Source organism: Dysidea avara, chromosome 14 (assembly GCF_963678975.1).
Source record: "Dysidea avara chromosome 14, odDysAvar1.4, whole genome shotgun sequence".
Lineage (NCBI taxonomy): Eukaryota > Metazoa > Porifera > Demospongiae > Dictyoceratida > Dysideidae > Dysidea > Dysidea avara.
The window spans coordinates 12,463,609-12,487,656 of NC_089285.1; the positions used below are offsets into that span (position 1 = coordinate 12,463,609).

Here is a 24,048-nt window from a genome sequence, read left to right on the forward strand (position 1 = left end):
ATTAGTATCACGTGATTTGCAAAGTTACGTAAAATCTTCCCAGGAGTAAGGCTCTCAAGTGGATCTCCTACCTTCTACCAGCATTTTACGTGAGTGTAAAGTACGTAAAATCTCCCCATGAGTGACCCAAGGGTATAGTGACATTATTCCTTCCCATGAGTGACCCATGGGACTGCTCACATTAAATCTTCCCATGGGAGCCCCATGGGATTAAGTACCTTTTTACATCAAGATCTAAACGACCACAAGCTTGTCGATTGACAGTGACTTACGCACGGAATCCGAAAATCGCCATCAGGTTCGTACGCTTCAATTCAGTCATGTGTAGTGCATGTGTATCTATATATGCCTCGGCACGCTGTATGGGTAACTGCGTAGGGGTATTCTGGGGTTTATTATCCATTATAGCTAAAGCATCCCCTGATATCTCCCTCCCGGGATTATACTGCATAATGAGAGAATCCCCTGGGGCATATTAGTTCAATGGACGTGTTCATTTGACTGTATGAAAGAGGACGTAAAGTGTATTGTAGCCATATACATGCTCACGTGCATGGAGTCGTGCCTCCATGGTAGTCTGGCGCAGCTGTCCCTTCGCTAACAGGAATGGTCTGGAGACTCTAGCATTGTGTACTTGTGCGAATGGAATGTAATTAGTGGGAGAGACGTGGTTTTCCGTAATTAGATTGTGTCATTATCATTATTGATCCAGTGGAATGCTAAAAAACTCACCGTTTCTAACTTACAAGACTACTTAATGTACTCTTTGCACTTTTTTTAATATGCCATCCTTATTCCTTCATGATAAGTCGTTCTAACTGGACAAGACTTGAGACAAGCAAAACAGAAGTCATAGTTTGCCACCTATCAAGTTAGCCAAAATGGATATCCATGTCACTAAATGAGCAGGCAAACGATTTGATTGGATGTACCAATTTTTGGTAAGTTCGCACAAGTACACATAGCTAGAGTCCCCAGACCCTTCCTGTTTGTGAAGGGGCGGCCATGCCAGACTACCTCCACGGGTGGATAATTAGATTTTTCAATAAGTCAAATCTCCACCATTTCCTCCACTATATTCCTGGTTGGGGGATGATCATATCAAGAAGTTGCCGGACATTTGCTATACTTTTGTCCATGACAACCAGCTGGAACAGGCATGTCCATACATTTCAGTTGAAAAACCATAGTAATTATGTACCGCCTACTTCGAGTCTGTTTAGTAACTTTTCGAATTTGATACATGTAGAGAAACTCTCTGTGAGTACAATGATACCTATACCAAAAGAAGGAAATTTTGATGCATCAAAATAGCCTAAACCAATTGAGTATAGCAAATTTCCCCATACATTTTGTATTGGGCATTTCGGGGGCATGCAATAAAAGGCATAATAACCCATGACACGTGATAGATACCTCAGATTCCAAACCAGATTTGGAAAGAGCAATGAATAGTGATTAATATGAGCTATAGCAGAAGGAAATCAGAGGGAATTTAAATGTGTCATTTTAAGGTTGAAAATCGCTTACTTTTCTATGGCGAATTGATTGGAGGATATTTGGAAGGGAACCCTCCGAGGCAGGACGAGGTATTTTGATGTCTTGACAGCCATTAACCTTCACTACATTAGTGTCACAATGAAACATTTAGTTCTGCAGGTTAGTTTGCGAAAATTACAGTGTTCTGTGATTAAGCCAAATTATGTCCGTGCCATTTAGCTAACTTCTTCATATGATTAACACACAAATAAGGTGCAATCCTATGACCTGAAACTGCACCCTTGATGTTGGCAGACAAACGGGAAACAAATTATAGTTGTGTTTGCTATGGCTGAGAGATGTAGGTGTTGCTTTTCATCTGCCATCATGTTTTTTAGGGGACATCGATCTGTACGTCATCTTGTAACAGCTAGTGTCAGGCCTCTTCTGAGGGCAGACTTAATGCTGACACCCTTGTTTTACAATTGATAGTGCTATCCAGCTGTTCAGTACTTGATGGCCAGTGCTGGGGGTGGTAGTATTCTATTTAGCCTGAGAAAATATACCGTATAGCCGGAAAGTTTGGCAGGAGGGAACTTTGGTGAATTTGCCGTGATAGGATTTTGGCGAGAACAAAGTTTGGCGAATTTTTGAGCTACCACTGATTGTGTATAGGACAAACGATTTGGCAGATTTTAGTTTGGCGAAACATTGTTCACTCGCCAAATTCGCCAAACTTTCCTCCCACCAAACTTTCTAGCTATACGGTATAAGGGAAAAGAACATGCCACTGACCATGTCAGATGTACACTAAAAGATGCTTTTGCTTGCATGCAGAAGGTTGTATTATTAATTTCCAGCCATAAGTAAATGATTTCAGTACAGGTGGTTGGTAGAAAAACATGGTAGACGTGACAGTCAAAGCAGTTTGGTTGATGTACTTTCTATGTGCACTCGCTACTGTGTTTAAAAATATGGACGTCTTCAGTTTCTCCTCCAGACTAGCTCAGGCCAAGACTTGAACCAGAACTTTGCACTATTAAAACTAAAGACCGAATCAAATCAGAACCCATCTAGTAATTAATTACAAACTATGTACTAGTATGTAGCTACCAACCCATTTTCAGGTCCAGTTTTATATTGTTGAATTATAGCTAATATATCTAGCTAGTAATATCTTGTGTGGAGCTTTTAGAACATGTCAAACCTTAAAGTTCACAAATATGTATTGAGAGTTGAGATTATGTCAGTGTTACTGACCTGTCCTATTAATAACCCTGCAGCATGTCAGCTATAGGATGCTCACTCATGTCAATGTATACAGAGAGCATAACCAACGGTAGTAGTTAGAGTTTCCTAAAGCCTGCTTCACTTTTGTACACATCACTTTCATTGTCTGTATAAAGCAAAGTGTTCTGGCCTTTTGACTGGCAAAATCAGCAATTGTAAAATACAGGGATATCAGTTAATATGTAAATTTGTTACTTTCTGAGGATCATTGTATAAGTCACTTCTATGTACATAATTGTGTATATTTAATAACTGTATGTTTGTCAGGGCACTGCTGAAAAGCAGTATTTTTATACTGAGCAGTCTTCAATAAAAAGTTTGCAAACAAGTATATGTGATCTGATCTATGAAACCCAACATAATAATACAAGCCTAAATTTACTCTATAAACCATGGATTACATGCAATGGGTAAACTACTTGCATAAAAAATCCATAAAGTTTTTAAATGCTTTGTAGCTAAAGAGTCTAATGGTAAGAACTTGGATATCATCTTGTTTTGCCTACTCAAGAGGAGTTTTGAGATACATGAGATATGGGCATTTGTTTCCATCATGTCAAAATGATAGTATGCGATCAATTTTCTTCACTGATTTTGTGTTTGAAGAAAGGTGATGTGAGGAAAACCTCTTTCCTAGTAATAGATTCCTCTACTCATGGTGAACATGATAGGTTGATTTGTATGGTATAGTGAATGTAAATTACAGTTGCATACCAGCGTTGAAACCGGGTCGGGTCATCCGGGTCATCCGGGTCATCCAGGTCACATTTTCTCTGGGTCATCCGGGTCTGACCCGGTTTACAATTTATCCGGGTCTGACCCGGATTTGATCACGTGAGAAACGAAATTGTTCGTTTGATGACGTGGAACTTATAAACGCTATCGCGTAGCTCTTTCATGAGCCACGCCCACTTATCGCATTACCAACATATGCTCAGCCACGCCTATTTGTTAGTAGGTGCAGTATGTAGCACGAAACTGAGCATAGGCGGCGGAAAGGGGGGGGGGGGGCTAGGGGGCTAAAGCCCCCTCTCGGTCTGCTGAGGGGAGGCTTAGCCCCCCCTCAGAATGATATCGCACGAAATTATCTTTCTTGGAGTGGGGCTGAAAACCGTGATAAAGATCAAGATACTCTAATAGAGCAGTCACTCTAATAAAGTAGTCAGTGTGTAGCGAGCTATGTAAGGATTTTTATGTAGTTTATCAGCTAGAAATGGTAGCTGGTGAGGTGGAAAGCTCTTGTCAGTTAGTTGTGACCTTTTTTTTTTTTTTTTGGTCTCACCTTACCAAACTATAGAAATAAGTTCTGGGTCAGCCCAGCCCCCCCTCATATCAACTACTTCCTCCGCCGCTGAAACTGAGGGTATCTATGGTGAGGGGTAGCTATTGTCAATAGGTGAAGACCTTTTTTTTTTTTTTTTTTTTTTGGTCTTCATCCTACAGCTAGGCTGAAGTTGCAATATTTACTCAACACGAATCGAATGCTCAAAATGTAGACTCGTTCGCTCACCCGAGACTAGCCGAAACACGTCTCGGCTTTAATTAATCCGGGTCACATCCGGCTTTAATTAATCTGGGTCATCCGGGTCAGCAGTAGTGACCCGGTTTCACTGGGGCTTTAATCCAAAAGTATTGCCATATGAGGCTGAAATTTTTCCAGAGCATACATTTGGGTTAACTAAAAATTCATCATTATGTCGGGTTTTCGCCGATCCTATATGTTATACCAAGCTCCTTGCATCACTTAGATGTCGATTACTTATTCTAAACTGCAAATTTTACTCATAATTGTGATCTGGGTGATTTTGTGATTCCTGACTGTTCAGGCTATATGTAACTATTCTCTATAGGTAGAATTATATTTATTCTCACCTGTGTAGTTGTAGTTATGTACATATTGGATACATTACAGACATGTCTGGTGATAGCAGTAGATATTCAACAAGTATGACATTATATACATATATAGTAAGAGTTTATAGGCTATTGATTATAACAGTAACTAGTGATAGCTAAAATAAAGCAACAAGAAACTTCCTCTCTCTTATATGGATGAAAGCTGTATTTGTGACCAGATTTCACAGAACCGATCCAAATCGCACATCAGGCAAAATCAAACTAACACCACCAGTGGATAGCTACACTATCGTACTACAAGTTTTGACCCTCAGCACTACTCAAACTACACGAGGCTGGTTTTTACACACGTCTTTTCTGGGTGGTGTGGAGTGCTCAAATGGCGGTTTCAGGCCTTGTGTAGGACCTGGCTTGGCAAGAGTCAGTGGTTTACTGGTGGACAGCCTTATAATGTTGGCCAGACGTGTTCTCTGCTGATTTTGCTACATATCAGCCACTAAGGAGCCAGCACAGCCCTGTAATCTGGTGTCTGGACTCCAATCGTGGTCTGCCTCCATTTTGAGGTCTATCTTTTGCCCTCCCCGCCACCCCCCAACCTCCACCCCTTTGTGAGCACTCGTGATACTACTTCGCTCGTCCAACTGCTCAGATTTTCTATCTTATTTGGCGGGAAACTGTACAAGCAGCTACAAGTACTGGAAGTGGCTTGAAAGGTAACAGATTGATGCATCTTTTGTGTAAATTTCATACGCGTGCTTGCTATCCTTGGAGAGTTATGCTGGCTTCAATTCTTTAAAACCGTTTATCTCGGAACTTCTAATGTGCGATTTGGATCGTTTTTCCAAAATCCAGTCACATTTGTATGTCAGTTTTTGAACACAGTATAATCTATGCTAAGAGTGAATAATGAAAAATTTGTATCTAGTATATGATTTAATCCACATGTGGTAATGTCTATCCTTGTTATTTCATTTTGTGTACTAATCTTTCTAACATCCTTAAAAAAATCCCCTCAACATTTTAGCTATATATGGGCATGATACAACATAAACACTGAAATGTGTTATGTGCACAAAGGAAAACATTAATTTTGGTGTTTGGTAGAAAATTAGTTGTCGGGAAGATGGTGTAGTCCCTGAAGATTTGGTTGTATTACTAAAATCTGAACAAGTATTTCGGGTAGTCCACATAACTCTGGGATAAACTTTCCTGGTCACAACTTAATTATGTAGCAACCTGATTTTTTGAGGTGTCCGATTTTTACGATGAATTCCTAGGGCTTGACTCATGTATGCATTAAAATCTCAGCATTCCAAAAATATGAAATCAAAGGAGGCTTACTGAACTTGTATAGGCTAACGTAAATCGCCAATTATTGGCACCATTTCATGATGCAGTTTTAATTCCTTAATTCAATGATGTATGAACTTCTGGTTTGAACCATTTAACAGAGCAGTCCTTTGTCTCTTAGCACACCAAATTTTAATTATCTCATGTGGGTGTACATCTTGTTATAAGGAAAATCGCAATGCCTATCATGCGCCAAATATTGGCATGGGGTATCTATTATTGGAAACTGTACTTCCGTGATTGACCAACTATCGGCACAATGTGTGATTTTGTGTGTAACTCCATGGTGCCTCATTAGTTCTTTGGTGACATTTTATGGGAGGTGCAGTCCTTGGATAACTCTGTTTCACAGAAGTTTTACGAAGATGGGGCCAGCCATTCAAGAGATATTCAGGTTAGATGTAAAAGTGTACTGGTTTCCAATAGAAAATTTATTTTTATGCAATTCCATGGTTAATCAGCATAGCTTGTAAAGTGCTTTAACAACAATAATTACCAAATGAAAATAAATCTAAGAAATGTTTTAGAGGATATAACAGCCCATTGTGGAACTTGGTAGCCTCCATATACCCGTAGCCTCTATAGTTTACAAGTGCCGATAAGTGGTAGCTACCTGTCAATAATTGGCGACTTGTGCTATGCCTTTTGGTGCCACCCTGTCATTGTGACAAAGTAGATAAATGATATTTACCCCTGGGAATCCCCCTCAGAATAATTAAGTGTTTCTCTACTACACATTACAGAGCCCAACAACCAGACTCTAACAAGGTATTTTGAGAGAGTTGCTGACTGGGAGACACTTGCAGCTTTCCTACTCAACGATGATGATGGATCTAAAACACATCAAATTGAGAAGAGTAATCATTATGATGTGGGAGACTGTCGGGGTGCAATGATTAGAGAATACTTGAAATCTGGTAATGTATCCTGGGAGACAGTGCTTAGCTGCTTGAGGAATGCTGGATATAAGAACCTAGCCAATGACATTGAAAAAGAAGTGTCTTAACATAGCAAAACTATTACAATTTTCTATCATTCTCAGTTTCAATCTTATTGCATTGTCTAGTTGATGCATACATTTTTTGTAACATGTAGATTTATATATTTTTTTGACAAGCACAAGTACAAGATCACGTGGACCGAACTCTAAATAACGCGCGTTCATCAGAAGTTGTTCATGTGTGAAACGAAACAGAAATATCGGGATGGCGCAGAAGTTAGCGAGACGGTTTATTGTTGTGTTCGGCAAGCAGCTAGTTCAAGGTGAGGACGTACACTTGGTAGAGGTATATCTATAGTAACGGGCTACTTTAGATTCGTCATTACCATCACCAGTAGAGGATGACGACCTACAGCGAGTGTTTAGGACTAGCCTGGGAGAAATGCAGGAGGGGAAGCTAAAGAACGAATTAACCACCAACTATACTGTGTATTTCAAACAGCTTCAACGGTAATTGAAATCTGTAATTGTACCAACTCAATTTGGACAGTAGATGGTGAACATATATGTATCTTGCCTGCTGATAATGTTGAAAATGATACTTGTGTTGTGGGAGTTGCCATCGAAAGGCTTTGTTTGATGTGAGTCCTGCCCACGGTGCCCAAGTTTCCTCCTCGTATCATCACTTTGAATAGTATAGATAGAAGTAATGAAAATAGAAACAACATATTAAAAGAAGTTGAAATGAGCTTGTTCATGCCACTTTGCTTTTTGGTACATATGGATCGTGTTGCTAATGGGTTTTAAGAGACTTGCCTTGTTGGTATCCAGCAAACAAGGAAAACCTTACAAGTATAGCCTGTGGGGATTAGCTCTAGTTTGTTGATGTGTGTCATAGTTTGCCTGAAAAGAGTCAGATCCAGTGGCATAACTAAACCCAGGCCTACCCGGGTCTAGGCCCGGGTGTCAGCAAATTATCAGATTGAAAACAAACATTTTGTATACCGCGGTGCCAAGGAAGGCTTGGCCAACCGTCACGGACCGTGGGCGATATATTAAAAATTCAAAGAAGACTTACTGGTCTTAGGTCTATACTCTTCTAGAGTATCTCTTAGGGAGCAATAGTAGACCATTGATCGATTTGATCGAGGCACAAAACTACCATGCCCTTTAAATTAAATTTCACGTGCATACATTAGGTTGTGGCGTTTAGATCATGTAAACAATGTTGAACACGTGTCCTGGCATGGTAATAGTCGTGCTAAATGGCCAGCTTCTTCAGTGCTATATTCTCTTCAACACTTCCACTCACTCCATTTAGCAAATGTGTGATGCAACAGTTAACAAAAGGATCGTCCATGCTTGAGATAACAAGTAACAAAAATATTAGTTACTCACACTAATTATTATTGCTCTATTTTAGACTAGCTTACTCACGTGATAGTGCGTTTAAACAAAGGTGGTTGACCTTCTGCAATTGAAGCATGAGGTAACACTGATAAACTGCACTACGAGGCGATGAATTTTTTTTTGCCAGGTTATCTCTTTTTTTTACACATGTTGAGAGAGTTGGTCTGCTAATTATATTAAAGTAGAGGGGATTACTCGGAAATAGAGATAAAGATTGGAAGTCAAACTGGAGTCTGGAGTGATAATTCACTAAATTTAGTGGACGAAATCAGTGTGGCTAGGAGTGTCTAACGTAATAGCTATAATGCATTATATACTGCCAGTGATGTATAGCTCTACTTGATCATGGACGAATATGTTGGGAGTACAGTTGAGACACGTGAGAGTGAGATGAGGCTCAATCTGCGGTTGTACTTACATAGATAGTAATTTGTAATAAAGCAGTTACTTGGATATAAGTTAGCTAATACTACACCGTATGTTGGCTAGCCCATCATTGGGTCATTAACCTTTTTGTACAATCATGACATTAAGTGTTCTGTGGGGTGTGTGTCACCCCATCGCCTTCCGCTTAGCTACGCCACTGATTGTACTAGGCCCTGGTGTCAGTATGGTTCTAGTTATGCCACTGGTCAGATCTTGTAGGAAAGTTCTGTTTGTGATACTTGACCTTACTGTAGCAGGTGCCTTGTCTGTGATGGGTGATTTGGTCATATTTTATTTGGATATCATTTTTTACATCCGGTACATATTTGTTTTTGCTTTATACAGCATAAGTCTACAGCCTGGTAAGAAGTGCTAGGTAACTCCTAGAAAGTTTTTTTTAAATTGTAGGGTCTTATACTGTAGCTAATACTTCCTGTGATATGGGATGACATCACAGACCTCTAACACTTCTTTTCAATTTGTCTTTCACCAGAAGAATTTATGGCAGTGATTGCTGAGAATGGAATATCCTGGTTGGGTTGACCAGTTGGCAATGGTAAATTAGTCACTATGGTAAATTAGTCACTGTGGTAAATGCTTTTATCGTTTTCCTTGCAACAAACACATACTGAAAACACCCAGTAGTGGCATGAGGCAAGTCATGTCAGCAAGGTGAGGTGAACAGAATATTTGGATACAATAGCTAATTTTGGCATAGAAAACTATGATAAATCACGATTAATTTGCCAATTTGATGATTTTTACAAATTTGGCCGCACAGACCTAACAATATGAACAGGGAAAGAGGGCTACTGTAACATGGGGTTACTTCAGTGATTAGGAAATTTTTCTAATTTACATGGGTTGAATAGAATGAAATGTGAGTGACAAGCAATTTTGTTGAAAAGTTTATTTATTGTCATACTGGGAAGACAGTGCTGCTGATACATCCAGGGAAAAAAAAGTTAGCTAAGAATGCACAGCCACTAAAAGTGATGAGATATTATGAAAGAATTAAAACTGGATGCCTACTAATTAGGGATGGGCAACTATTCAATTATCGTGATAATCGTGAATATTTTATTGGCAATAATCGAGATTATTTTATTGGCAATAATCGACATCATGTACTTTTCATTGACTAGTGATAATCGTAATCATGCAATAATCATGATAGTCAGAGAAATATCATAAACCACGATAGTGGGTTCATAATAGGGATCGCAGTGGAATTTTTGAAAATCCTAATAGAGCAGTCACCTAAAACCAGCCTTAGAAAGCAGACTCGAGCATAAAACAACCCTCAGAAGGCTTATTATCAAACACTGAACTCAGAAAAATTGTGATATAGCAGTAAAAATGGTCTACACGGAATTTGGAAACATTCAAAAATTGCGAATTTTACGTGAATTGTTCATATTATTATTCATCATGAACCACGATAGTGGGTTCATAATAGGGATCGCCCATGTTTTTTGCAAAAACTGTAATAGAACGCACACCTAAAAACCACCTTGGAAAGCATCCTCCAACTCAAAACAACCCTCTGGTGGTTATTTGCAATGAGTATTGGTCCACTAGTAAGTATCAAGTGAAAAGGAAACAGTGTGTGTATTTGGGACAAAACTGAAATTTGCCGTTTTGTTCGTATTATCATGAACCACGATAGTGGGTTCATAATAGGGATCGCCCATGTTTTTTTGCAAAAACTCTAATAGAACGCACACCTAAAAACCACCTTAGAAAGCATCCTTCAACTCAAAACAACCCTCTGATGGTTCTTTGCAATGAGTATAGGTCCACTAGTAAGTATCAAGTAAAAAGGAAACAGTGTAACCCTCTGGTGGTTCTTTGCAATGAGTATAGGTCCACTAGTAAGTATCAAGTAAAAAGGAAACAGTATGTGTATTTCAGACAACACTGAAATTTGCCAGTTTGTTCATATTATTATTATTATTATTATTATCATTATTCATTTATGACGTCACGTTCTTATTACTATTATTACTTGGTTATGTAATAATATTATTATTCTTTCACAGGCATAGCGAAGTTTACAAGGAGAATCCTGAGATAAAAAGTAGCAAGGCTTGCTGAATGGATCATTGTGCGTGTCCATGACCTATTTTTGATTTCGTTTTAGGATGGAAACAGCCCAAACCAGACCGTTTCTTCTTGCCAAAACGCCATTACGCTCGAGAAGCCATACAAGATCACGCTCAGAGTTAGGTTTTTTGGTGTGCGCTACTTGTGGCTAATAGAATCCGTCTTTATTAAACTCAGTATAGGTCAGGAAGCTTAATCTGGGCTGATGACTTTGTTGCAAGGTGGTTTTTTTGCTCCGTGATTATTGTACGTGGGCGGGTTATCCAGATTAAATACTCTAATAGAGCAGTCACTTAAATATTCTATTAATGCAGTCAAGTGTATAACTACAATCCTTGCACTGAATTTTACAGCTATTAAAGGCACCAGTAATGTAAATTGTAGCGCATATTAGGAGACTCTCAGTCTGTATGCACATTGCAATTTGATCAGTGTCATGTGTGTACTGAAATGTTGACAGTGTTACTATGCAGAATGCAAAATTACACTATTCACAACAGTCTTTATTATCAATAAAAGAAATCAGGCTCATAATCCATTACTGGATTAATTAAAAAGTACACAAACTAGATGAATTAAAAATTGGAAATTTTAAAATGGGAATAGGGATCGTTGAAAAAAGCCACAAAACAAGAAGGGATCGCTGGGGTGGTAATGTAAACCACAAATCCCTATTTTGACTCTCTGTCGGTGGTAATGTAAACCACAAATCCCTACTTACTTCAAAATGACAGAGCATGTAACTAAAGATTTATGACAGAGTCAAAATGTGACTCTGGGAAAACCGGTCTTATCGCCCATTTAAAAGTATCGAGAAACGTCGGTTTTAAATATTCTGTGTGTTGTAGCTGGCCAATGGTGGTAGCTACGCATACCAAATTTTCACACGTTTCACAACAATTTCTTACCTTCCTGATCATCCACTGAAGAAGTAGTCAACAGCTAAGTTTCCCGCCATTTTAGATAGTTTTTAAACCGAGGTTGTCTGTATCAGGCGAGCTCCAGAAGGGTGGGAGGGGGGGGCCCTGGAAGGCGGGCAAGATGGTGTTCAAAAATTGAAAAGAGACGTGCTGGGATGAATTAGGCTAAGTTATAGGCCATTCAGGGCTCAGGACTGGCTAAAATGAAAGGAAATTTACAGCACAGGTCATTGTCCAACACCACAGAGCTGTACAGCCACACAGAGCCATCTCCTGGTTGGCCAGGGCTCCATCAAGACCCCAGACCACTCGTACGGCTCGCCACTGTGCTCTAGAAAAGCAGCCAGCAAAAGCAGACCACTTTACTCTGGTCGACTGAGGCAGTGAAACTTGATAGTACATTCATTAAGCTTTGTGTTTGTGTGAAAAAATCAAACTTCCTGTCTTGGGCGATAAGAACGGTTTTCGTAGATCCAGTCACAAATAGGGATTTGTGGTTTACATTACCACCCCAGCGATCCCTTCTTGTTTTGTGGCTTTTTTCAGCGATCCCTATTCCCATTTTAAAATTTCCAATTTTTAATTCATCTATTATTATTATTATTATTATATTATTTTGTTTCACTCATGTACAGCAAAAGTTATCCACTTTTTCGCGCTAAAAACTATATAGCCATGCTTACTGAGTCCTTCTGCTTGTCCATGACCTATTAATAAGCCCGTATTCCACAGATCGCCAACCACCCTACACCTCGAAATTTTTCTAAGTTCTCTTCGCCATTACACTGTTGGCAGCAGCTCCGTATACTAAAGAAGCCGTATAACAATAACATTACAGGATTCCGTTGTGTGAGCTCCTTTGGGTTTTGTTGCAGCGTTAATCAAGTACTCAACAGCACTTCTTAGACTTAGATCGCGCATAGCGTCTCTGCGTGGTGAGTATAGTCTACTTCCTGTAAGCGTACAGTCGCGATTTGCGATTTGCTACGCCGAGGGACCATACAAGCGCTCTCTCAGAGACATAAAGAAGTGATAGCACTGATACCAGAGATTATTCATTGTTATGAATATAGTTTCTATAAACCATATTTCCTTTCCAGGTAAAGCCTAAAGTTGGGTGGAGTCAATGTTAGTGTTAATTAAAATTAAAACTATTTTTGAGTGCCATAATTGTCTGACCACATTGTGTAAACAACATGGCTTCATGCTGTTGATAACCCATTGCAGCTATACACAGTACCTGACTTTGCTGTTGTGAATGATGTGTGTGCATGCAGATTAGCTTCAGACCTTCAGTGCTGATCACTGTAAAGTGTTAATAACACTTTGTGGGAAGTCATGCATTCATTTTCTTCACTGTGATGAAGTCAATGAATACAATACTCACATGAACAACAAACTCTAGCTGTACAAACTATATTGTACTTAGCATTTATACTACTGTGCACCAGTGAGCCATGCAATGTTGTAGTCCATGCACCCATGGGAAATCTGTATATGATTCTTCTTATTGTGTACGGTCTTGGCTGAAATAATAAATGCACAGCCACTGACTATTTTAACTTATAATTATATGCTTGTCAGAGTTCCATGTCTTCAATTGCAGGTGGCTAGCTCAGTATCATACCATTTGGTGTGTGTATATTCATGAACACTGGATTAGGATGCCAATGTGACTAAGAGACTAGAGTCCTGACAGGTGTAGTAAGACAAGTTAGACAACAGCTGCTCACTGTTGTGTTTAATGTATAGTCTTGTCCATAGCCAATAGCAGTCAGGTAAATACCCTAATAATGCAGTCAAGTGTGTCTGATAACAACAAAGCTTACACTGAACTTGACAGCCACTAATTGTAAACTGCTCTACGTATCTACAACAATTATAAAACAAATCCATTACCGGATTAATAAAAAGTACACAAACTAGATCAATAAAAAATTGGAAATTTTAAAATGGGAATAGGGATCGCTGAAAAAAGCCACCAAACAAGAAGGGATCGCTGGGGTGGTAATGCAAATCACAAGTCCGTATTTTGACTCTCTGTCATAAATATTTAGTTACATGCTCCCCTGAGTCATTTTAAAATGAGTCAAAATAGGGATTTGTGGTTTGCATTACCACCCCAGCGATCCCTTCTTGTTTGGTGGCTTTTTTTCAGCGATCCCTATTCCCATTTTAAAATTTCCAATTTTTATTGATCTAGTTATTCATATTATTATTATTATTATTTTGTTTCACTCGTGTACAGCACAAGGCTTCCATTTTTTTCGCGATAAAAACTACACAGCCTTACTCACTGAGTCCTTCTGCGTGTCCATGACCCATTAATTAACCCGTACTCCACAGATCGCTAACCGGTCTCCACCTCGATAAATTTCTAAGTTCTTCTTCGCCATTTCCTGCTGTTCCATATACTGAAGAAGCCGTAGAAGAACAAAATTATGGGATCTTGTGTGCTCAGGGTTGCGTATTGTTCAACTATAGTATTTATAACGTTAATAGATGGCAGATTAAAGTTGTGCAGCACTCTTTTACCTTACAAGATCGCCATAATAGGGTCTCTAGTAAGCTTCCTGTGTTCGCTACGAGAAGCCGTTCAAGCACGCATGCAAGGCATTGGTTTATTCTCTTCCTGGCCATCACAGTGAGTGCTTTGTTCGTCCATTATAGGGGGAAGAATGGTAGCGCTGATATTATGGCTGCTTTTCACACACAGAAAAGGTTGGGTGGGGTGTTTATTACAACCCTACCATTTTAAAATATTTTGTGGTCTAACCACATATCATCAACAACCCTCCCATATGGTATCCATATCATAAACAACTTAAGGGTGTGAAGCCTAACAGTCTTATATGGGAGGATTGTGTGCTACTGTGCTATTTCACTGTAACTAGCTACTGTGTACTTACTCTAGCACATTCTCTGATCAGCTAGTGACATTGACAGTTGCAAGCATTTATGAACACATGCTAACCAGACTTAAATTTGCTGACTATACCTATGGTGTTCCACTTTATGACACACTGCTGCTAGCAGGCTACACCTAGGCTTTCCAGGGCTAGAGCCCAGTCTAAGTCCTGGCAATTGGAACTCAATATGCCAGTTTAAAGTAGTCTTGCATGGATATGACTGCCAAATCCCTGATAATCATGTAAGACTGACTACGCCACTGGCCACTAGTATAGTGACATTGTGATTTGTACATGCAGACACCGGCATAGGAAGACTTCGGTCAAGCCTAGCCATCTCCTATTTAGCTTGATTAACACCAACTCACACGGTTGCTGCTGCATGCAGCCTTGCATGTTGATATGTGCAACTCGTACATTTGTGCAAAGGTGTTGTAAGTGTCATCACTACAATAATAGCACTACAGCTACAATGTATAGCTATCTCTTCACTACCTATTCTGCTAGACAACTCTACACCTATAATGCACATGCTTGATGTATGCATCGTTCTTCTCTTCTTCTTTTTTTTTAAATGGACTCTACAGGAATTATAACACTAACAGTTACCATTCTTATAACTTGTATCTTAGAGTTTCATTCTTGTCCTTCTGTTAGAATAAACACCTAAGACATCTTGTTCTTCTTCAAGTCTCCTGTGCTGTCATCAACACTGTCTCCTGTATGATAGGTGCACAATCAGTAATTCTTCTGACAGGTAGCTAGCTCATATAGCAGTGTGTTTTCAGCAATGGCACAAAGTGTGACGATGGTGGCTGAAACACTGAGTTGACTAGGAATTAATATATCCTACCCTATTATTTTGTGCGTGTACAAATCAGGATGAAAATACAGTCTTTATCATAGATTACAAATTAATATTACATTAAGATATCTAGTTAATGAGTTAACCTTTTAAAACTGAGGAATCTCTGTTAGCTTAGGCTACACTATAATGTGCCAATTAACTTATAATCCATAAGTGGATTTGGAAAAAAAGTACACAAACTAGACATATTAAAAATTTAAAGTAAGAAATAGGGATCGCTAAAAAAAGCCACGAAACAAGAAGGGATCGCTGGGGTGGTAATGTAAACCACAAATCCCTATTTTGACTATCTATAAATGCTCCATTTGAGTATAAAGAGTCAAAATAGGGATTTGTGGTTTACATTACCACCCCAGCGATCCCTTCTTGTTTTGTGGCTTTTTTTAGCGATCCCTATTTCTTATTTTAAATTTTAATATGTTTAGTTTGTAATAATGTAATCATTACAAAAGTTAAGTTGACGATAGTCGTGATATTTGTTCATGACAATAATCGTATAGCAAAATATCAATATTGCCCATCACTACTACTAATACTTGCGGAAAAGCTAGACCAACAAATACAGTATTATTTGAGAGAGTTACGTGACAGAGGAAGCCATGAACTTAATTATACACTTCAGTTGCTTATTGAGAATAAGCAGGTAACTGAGATAATAGACTGGCACAACCCGTTAAACTGTTATCCTCACCACAAACCAGCAACACATCACATGCCATTTGGAGTATACCATAAACTTTGTAGCTAATGAAAGAGTTATCCGGTAGTTGTCATATTGTTTTTCAAATGGCTTCAATACAATTTTATGGATATCCATAGCATCCAGTTTTTATGTCATTGGCTATTTGCATTTTAAGGGTTTAGCAGATCAATAGCTCACGTGATATACATGTCCAGCTCGAGTTTGAATTACTGGAGACGTAACGGGCTTGGGGGGGGGGGGGGGGGGGGGGGGGGGGGCACTACAGTGCAAGGACTGGACCACGCGTTTCCTTTACTACAATTCTTATTATCACATCTCAATACTTCTACATGCATGTGTACAATTACATACTATACAAGTGCAAGAAAAAATTAGGAATTTTCTATATGAGTAGGGACTGCAGCAATAAAAAGCACTGAAACAAGCCGCTGATACAAAACACAACTGAATGGTTACATTTTAATCCCTACTTTAACCTGTAAGTAGGGATTAAAATGCAACCATTCAGTTGTGTTTTGTCTCAGCGGCTTGTTTCATTGCTTTTTATTGCTGCAGTCCCTACTCATATGGAAAATTCCTAATTTTTTCTTGCACTTGTTTGTGTACTTTTTTTGTAAATTTTATTGAATAACCGTATTTAGTAATTCACACACCCCCTCTGCAATTCTCGAAATACACAGCTAAACGTTCCTAAGGATGCGGATTTTTAACAAACCGCTTTAAACAACACATTACCCACAGAAGTATCTTTTCAACTGTTTTATAGTGTGTCTACAGTATTATTTTACACTAATTCTCTCAACAAAGCCTCAGGGCTGCTCTTACTTTTAGTTTGCATAGTACGGGTCACGCCCACTTTCTAGATGACGAGATACGCGAGCCTATGAGGCCTACTACGGTGTTTTTCAGTTGTAGTACGCCTGAAAAGTGCTCTGGGAAAGCTACCCATAGAGTCTGTGTATAGGCACCATATACAACCGGTTTTTAAACTCAGAAAAGAAACCACCTTCGAGCCAAAGCAAACACTCTAATCCTTTCGCGTGTAGTGGCGATGTTGAACAGGCAGGAGCATATCCCGAGGTGTATCCCAACATTAAAATCACGTGCTTGCTACAATTATGCTACATGTTTATTCCAATATGTTGGGGCACTGTGGTGTGCGTGCTTTGATGGAAGCCGTACCCATGAGAGATGGCCACAATAAGGAAGGATCAAAGATAAAACAGTAAGACAGTAGTGCACACATCGTAGGTATTTAATATTGTGAAAGATTTTTTCTCCACAAAATTTGAAGTGTTTCTGCCAAAGAAGCAAGGCTGTAGCTGTAGCCAGTTTTCTGCTACGCTTGACTGAACACATCAGTGAGGCAGTAGAAAATTCCCTAAAATTAATTTTTTTTTAAATTTCATAGCACCTTGTTGGAAATGTTTCAGGTCATTCTGAAAACACATTTGGGCTTGTTTATACCTGACCAATACTGTGAAATGGCCGTGAAGGATTTCCGAAGATGATTTTGGGTAGATTTTTCTTCGTGGACCACGCCCACACCATCGTCCCTACTATGCAGTACTATTGTACTGTATGATTATAGTAATGTACACAGTCCAGCCTCATTATCCAACACTGTTACAGAGATTTCCAAGTCTTTGCAACACATCTGAAAGATGCAACGAAATATGATTCACTACGTCACTTCCCACCTGACACAGTTGAACCGGACCAGCTCGTGTGATTGTGATTCAACGAAGTCTCTTTACAGATTTCAAACTTGTGTTTCACTTAGCTATTTTATACTTGTCTCATGATGTGTTACTAAGAACTTCTTGTGATAGATGAGGACATGAGCACATATTTGCTTATAGACATTGCAGAGATTTGGAATTCCCCAGTATAGGAAGGACATCAGGGAATTTGATTATCACTATGTGACCAAAGCCACAGATGTATTAGTATACTATAGCTAGTCTAGCTCTACATAGTTTACAAGAAAACTATACTACGTTAACATACATTGTTCACCTTGCAGCCTTTTCACAGGATTATAGCTACACAACAAAAATGCTATCTACAGCAAGTGGATATCATAAGAAGTGTATACCTACCTTGAATACAGCATTGAGAATTATCAAATGGTGTTGTACCATTTTTAAGTAGGGATCATCCCAAAAATTTTGCGCGCTGCCCAAAATTCTGGCTTAAAAAATCATCCTAGTTAGAGCACACTCATCAACAATATTTAGTAATGTTAATGAAAGTTAATTTAAAACACAAGTATCACTATACATCCCATGACTCTAATAAATTTGGTCACATGATATCCAGCCTTGTTGTCATAATTTTCCAGCAGAGAAGAATGTGGACTTGGTTACAGTGTATGTAGCGATTTTTCACCTTAGGTTCTGTTACTTGCAGCGACTAATGGTTTACAGAAGTGTGCTTAATACATGATGTGTATGTGTTGTTGCTGCATAATGCTGCGAGGTAAACAGTAAAGCTCAAGCTATAGACTAGCTATACCAGTACCTATTATATACGTATAGTCCAGGTCTTAGTCACAAATGACAGTTTTTAGCTTGATTTCCCTCTCGCTGATGTCTCCCATAGTTGCTATACTCATAATTGAACTCGACGTGTTTGATCTGTAATCTGTTGATCTGGAACCATTTTTATAGTGAATGGTCAATTTATTGTCCATTGTTATTTCGTACACTGTAGTCAGGTGGCTCCTGATTATAATGCATTGCTATTCAGATATTTACTTCATGTAGGTACATATTCATTGTGTGTGTGTTTCTTTTTTAGTGTCTTATCTAAGAAGATGGTGAGAGAGAAGGTTATTCCACCATTAGTGACTGAATTTGACAAAACCCGGCTTCGACGCACAAAACTTCGTTAGGAGATATGGCGATTTTAAGTAATCATTGTGTAATAACTTCCCAGTGCCTACAGCTGTGCAAGCAAAATTTGCACCAAGTATGCATCTATTTACTAGCTATCACTGAGTGAGTGTATACATTTCTGATACCCAAAATTAGCTCTGTTTTGGGCAGCTTTTCTCGAGTGGGTAATAATATCACAGGTGATAGTAATAGGGTGGGAGGGTGGGGGTGGATGGTGGTCTTAATATACGGGTATAAAATGGAGTAAGAAGACGATTGGAATCCAGAGGCCAAGTTTGGGCTCCCCATGGCCCTCAAATCACTCCAAATTGACCGAGAACACTATTGGTGAGCTCTCTGTGAAGTCCCAGCTCACTACACACCATTATCACAAAGCCATGGCCATTCAATGGCGCCAATCTCCCACTCGTGGCTTTGACAGGGTCGGAAGAAAGCTGCCACAGAAACCAGACTTGCCAGTCCTGAAGGAAGTACAGTGTGGAATGTGATAGTGTATTAGGCCAGCAATCCATTTCTGGTAAAAACGTAAGTTTGATTTTGTGTGTGTGGAAGCCTTGTTATGTGAAATCCGGTCACATTAGTAGACAAGATACCATTACTTACGTTAGGACAGTTAGACCAGCGACTAGCAGAGATCAGAACTTGTCAGGATCCTACCCATCAGTGTTAGTGACTTGTTTACTAGTCTGTATACTACCTTGTATACTAGTATACTAGTCTGTATACTACCTTGTATACTAGTCTGTATACTACCTTGTATACTAGTCTGTACAGTGCTCCTTATCTGTTACCAAGACCTGTCAGATATTCAAAACTCCATTCATTTATATACAGAGCCCTATTCTATTACTCTAATGGAATACTCACAATACTCTAATAGAACAGTCATTTCTACTGTTCGGATAATTAAGTGTTCGAATAATTACAGTATTCAAGGGAGCACTGTAATGTGTTTTAGTGTCAAATGCATCAGTAGATTGGCAAAAAAAATATTGTTTTAGTTGTCCACTGCATCATACAGTCCTATATTTTGTGCAATTAAGAATACCCAAACAAGTGCATAAAGTTTGTGGTCACTGTGTTCTGTTTGAATGTCCTCAGCAAGGATAACAATGAGTTGTATGACCCAAAGATATAGGACAGGTACCTGGCAATTGTTATCTCTTCTATGTGTATAGTTGGGACAACTTTGTTGGACTGGAACACACTTGTATTGCATAAAATTCAGTGTAACATGTTGTACACATAACCTGTACAGATACCTGTTTTAGTATTGTGATTTGGCAGTCATGAAATTAAAAATAAAACTTATACTAATGGGTCCCCAAATATAAAAGTACAACAGTTTTGAGGATCAAACTCAGGACGCTCTATGTTAGGTTATAGTTCTACATTACGCCACTATTAGCTACCCACTCCCTCTTACAAATGTGAGCCATCAAAAAACATGTATATTAGCTAGCTGTATCACCTGGGTGAAAAAGACACCAAAGCTGAGCCCAACTACTAACTTTAGGTTTGCTTGCTAAGCATAGTGATGTCTTTGTCTGTATGAAGGTAAATTTATGGTGAATTCTTGGTTTGGGTTGGAAGGTGCAAGGCAGGCAAAGCTGGACCAGTCCTAGCTCACCTCGAACTTACCAAAACCAAAGCTTAACATCATAACTAGTGTGTTTGATTCTAGAGTTATGATGGCAGTTTGCCGTACAACAGTTAAATGAATAAATATTTGTATGGCAGTGTTGTACCGATAGCCGCTCCATTTAGTATAATGTAATGTCTATACTGTTACTTCTACAGATATTCAGTTACTATTGACCAGTCACACAACAAATGTTAACTGGCAACAGAACATCTTACAACACTGACTGGACCACTGGAATATGGTAGGTCATGTGATGTGTATAGTGTTTGTCTATACTGTACATGCTTAACTGTAGTGATACTTCACCATCATATCCTGTATAATGTGTTTTCCACTATCACCACTTTAAGGTTTCCAGAATATGTTGCTCCATGGGCTGAATTAATGATACTGATGTTTGGTAGAATAAACATTACTAGCTCATCCGTTGAGATCAGTAGCTCTTCATCAGGGTGGGCTGAACAATTTTCCATGATCAATGATGCTTTAGGTGCTTTGCCACTATTCTGCAGCTTATCCTGGTCAAACGAAACAAAATTTATCATGGAGCCAGGAAGAAAAACAAGGCAGTTATACACCACAGGCAAATTATTTAAACTCATAGCGTAAGATGCCATCAACATCATGAACTGCTCCATGATTATATCAAAGGTGTGTTTAGTTGATCATGTGTTGTGGTAGTGTAGTGTATATGTGAGTATATCATACAATATTCTAGTACTGTATGTTGGGGATCATAAAGGTTTGGGCTTTTCTGGCCAAAAAATTACACTGAAACCAGCCTCACAATACCTACATAGCATCAGAGTTGGGGGTAACAAGCTACATTTGTAAAGCATTGTGTAATAATATTACTTTTGTTATAACGAAATAATATGTTATAGTTATATCCCGGTACGAGGGTGATATCATTGTTATTACACGAGTCCGAGGCGGAGCCGAGGACGAGTGTAATAACAATGATATCATCCAAGTATATGGGATATAACTGTTTTATATCCCAGTGCGCGGGAGTGCGCAGAAGTTTACGGATAGTAAATTAAGTTCCGGTTTGAGTTCCTGTCACTGTGCTCAAGATTCCGTCCGAATTGTGTGGAGATTCTACTTCGTAGCTACAAGAGAGACCTTACATACTGCCTACAAACTGTAGCTAAGGGCGGTGTTATGAAGCAGCGGTTCCAGGTACGATTCGCCTTCGTCAGAAATTGGTATGGTGGTGTTGCGTGGTGTGCAAGAGAAAAATAAAGACCAACAAGTGGCTACCATAGTCCAAGATAGAACGATGAAGCTAGAGGAAGTTAGTTCTTCACCATAGTGACCGTTGGGAGTGATTGCTGGAGCGAAAATCGTCATGGACTATTCTTGACATTTGTTAAACTAGCTATCACGGTATTGGTAACTTGTAGTGTTATTGTGTAAAGGATTAACAGTTTTCTTGTAAGATTTAGGTAGTTTTAAGTGCTGTATTGGTGTGTTTTGTATCAATATTTCCTTATTTGGCTCTTTGTTCCATTGGTAAACAATGCCATTCGCGGTTATTATGATGTCACGAAAGAGACTGAGTGGCTCCGCAACAGGGTGATAAGTTAGTTATCACTGGGTGATAACTAATATATCGTACAGTAGCAGCACCGCTCTGTCTAGCTGTATGGTAGTTATAACCCAGCGCGGCGCTTTGATACTCCCACACACTGGGGTTTAAAAAGCATTACATGACAAAGTAACGAGTGATATATAATGGATATTAAATCCGAAAATTGTAACGCGTTACTTCTTTTTTAAAAGAGCGTGTGCCTGGTTTACTGAAATTGCTTTCGTAAAAGTTTGTCTGTGTGTGTGTGTGTGTGTGTGTGTGTGTGTGTGTGTGTGTGTGTGTCTATCTATCTATCTATCTATCTATCTACCTATCTGTGTTTGTTTGTACGCACCCACGTGAGCAAAATCATTAAATGGTAAAAGCAGCTTTTACGTGTAAGAAGTAAAAGCGAAATAAAGTCTGTATCAAATTAACGTGCGCACTGGTAAACTTTGCTCTGAGGTGGTTTCTTTTCAGCGGTCTGAAACACGGGTGTGATGACTCTTCTCAGACTTTGTGAATTACCTTCCCTTCAGGTTTTACAGGCGTTTAACAATTGAGAAACAACAGTGCAGGCTTCATAGACTACCAGGAATGGCCTATCCCTTTGGTTGAAAAGGGGACGTATCCCTAATGTACGCAAACAAAAATGAAGAACAGCTTTGAGGCTTTGTCGAGAGAATTTGTTGGAAAAAACACGTTAGTCAAAAGTTTAGAAGATACTTCTGTGCATAATATGTTGTTAAAAGCAGTTTGTTTAACAAGTGCTTCCTTAGCAGTGCACATAGCAAAGTAATTAAAGAATTACAAAAATTTCATGAATTACGAAATCTGAGAATTACAATAAAGTAATTTTGCATTATTGCACAACATAATAAAATAGCAATACTTAGTTGGTTAATTCCAGATGAGTTAGCTACACCCTGTAGCTGCATGGTTCCTGGTTTTTAGAAGTAGCACAACATCAACTTGTTAATGCACGTTGTATCCAGGACGTGATTGGCTGCATTTTGGGGTCCTGACAACACTGAATATGACTGTACAGGCAAGAACAAAGAGTGATAGTGTGGGGGGAGTGCCCCTGAGACCAAGATACTGCAACAAAGTATGTTTTTTAGGCTGATCTACATCAGAAAAATGCGCTCGTGTCACTTGTAGTTGTAAGGTGGGTGCATGTGTTTAGAAGGTTGGACTTATTTATAGCTTGTAATGAACATATGTAATATGTACACTAGTTATAGCCCTCAAAGTAATGTGTAATATGTAACTAGTTACTATTTTTCTGGGAGTAATATGTAACTGTAATGCATTACATTGTATAGAAGTAACTAGTAACATGTACATGTAGTGAGTTACATTTTTAGAGTAGCGACCCCAACACTGCATGACATATTGGTCAAGCTCAAAATTGCCTTCACACTTCAGTACAGCCACTTCCAAAAAGTTGCTATGAAATTTGGGATTTTCTACTACCTGGCACTAACTGATGCCTTCAGACAAGTGTAACTCGGTAACGGCTAAGGGTACAAGCTTAATTTTTTCACTGTTCGACATTGCTTCAGTCTGATAGATGCCTTTTAGCATACCGCAGTATGTACAATGCATGCTTCATGGATTTACGTACCTGGTCCTCCTTTGTGTCCCATTTATCTTTGCTGACAATGTGAGG

At 39.0% G+C, this 24,048-nt stretch overlaps 1 protein-coding gene and 1 long non-coding RNA gene across 10 annotated transcripts in view; both read left to right on the plus strand.

Moving 5' to 3' along the window:
* On the plus strand, window positions 1-7,103 carry LOC136244175 (uncharacterized). The gene is made up of 3 exons (XR_010695066.1): window positions 1-89; window positions 4,682-4,714; window positions 6,720-7,103. It is a non-coding gene; the product is annotated as an uncharacterized lncRNA (long non-coding RNA).
* The window catches only part of LOC136244166 (uncharacterized), a 27,061-nt gene continuing 10,111 nt past the window's right edge, over window positions 7,099-24,048 (plus strand). For 4 of the 9 annotated variants that reach the window (XM_066035699.1, XM_066035697.1, XM_066035700.1 and 1 more), the window contains exons 1-6: window positions 7,099-7,239; window positions 7,291-7,426; window positions 19,061-19,079; window positions 19,767-19,823; window positions 20,959-21,044; window positions 21,154-21,454. Coding sequence is in view for 4 of the 9 variants with exons in the window: in XM_066035702.1 (XP_065891774.1) it covers window positions 21,428-21,454 (27 nt within the window). In the remaining 5 variants the exon portion in view is untranslated. Of the gene's footprint in view, window positions 7,240-7,290; window positions 7,427-19,060; window positions 19,080-19,378; window positions 19,684-19,739; window positions 19,824-20,958; window positions 21,045-21,153; window positions 21,455-23,371; window positions 23,545-24,048 lie in introns of those variants that run through there. The other 5 variants (XM_066035698.1, XM_066035701.1, XM_066035693.1 and 2 more) reach the window with 4 other exon arrangements.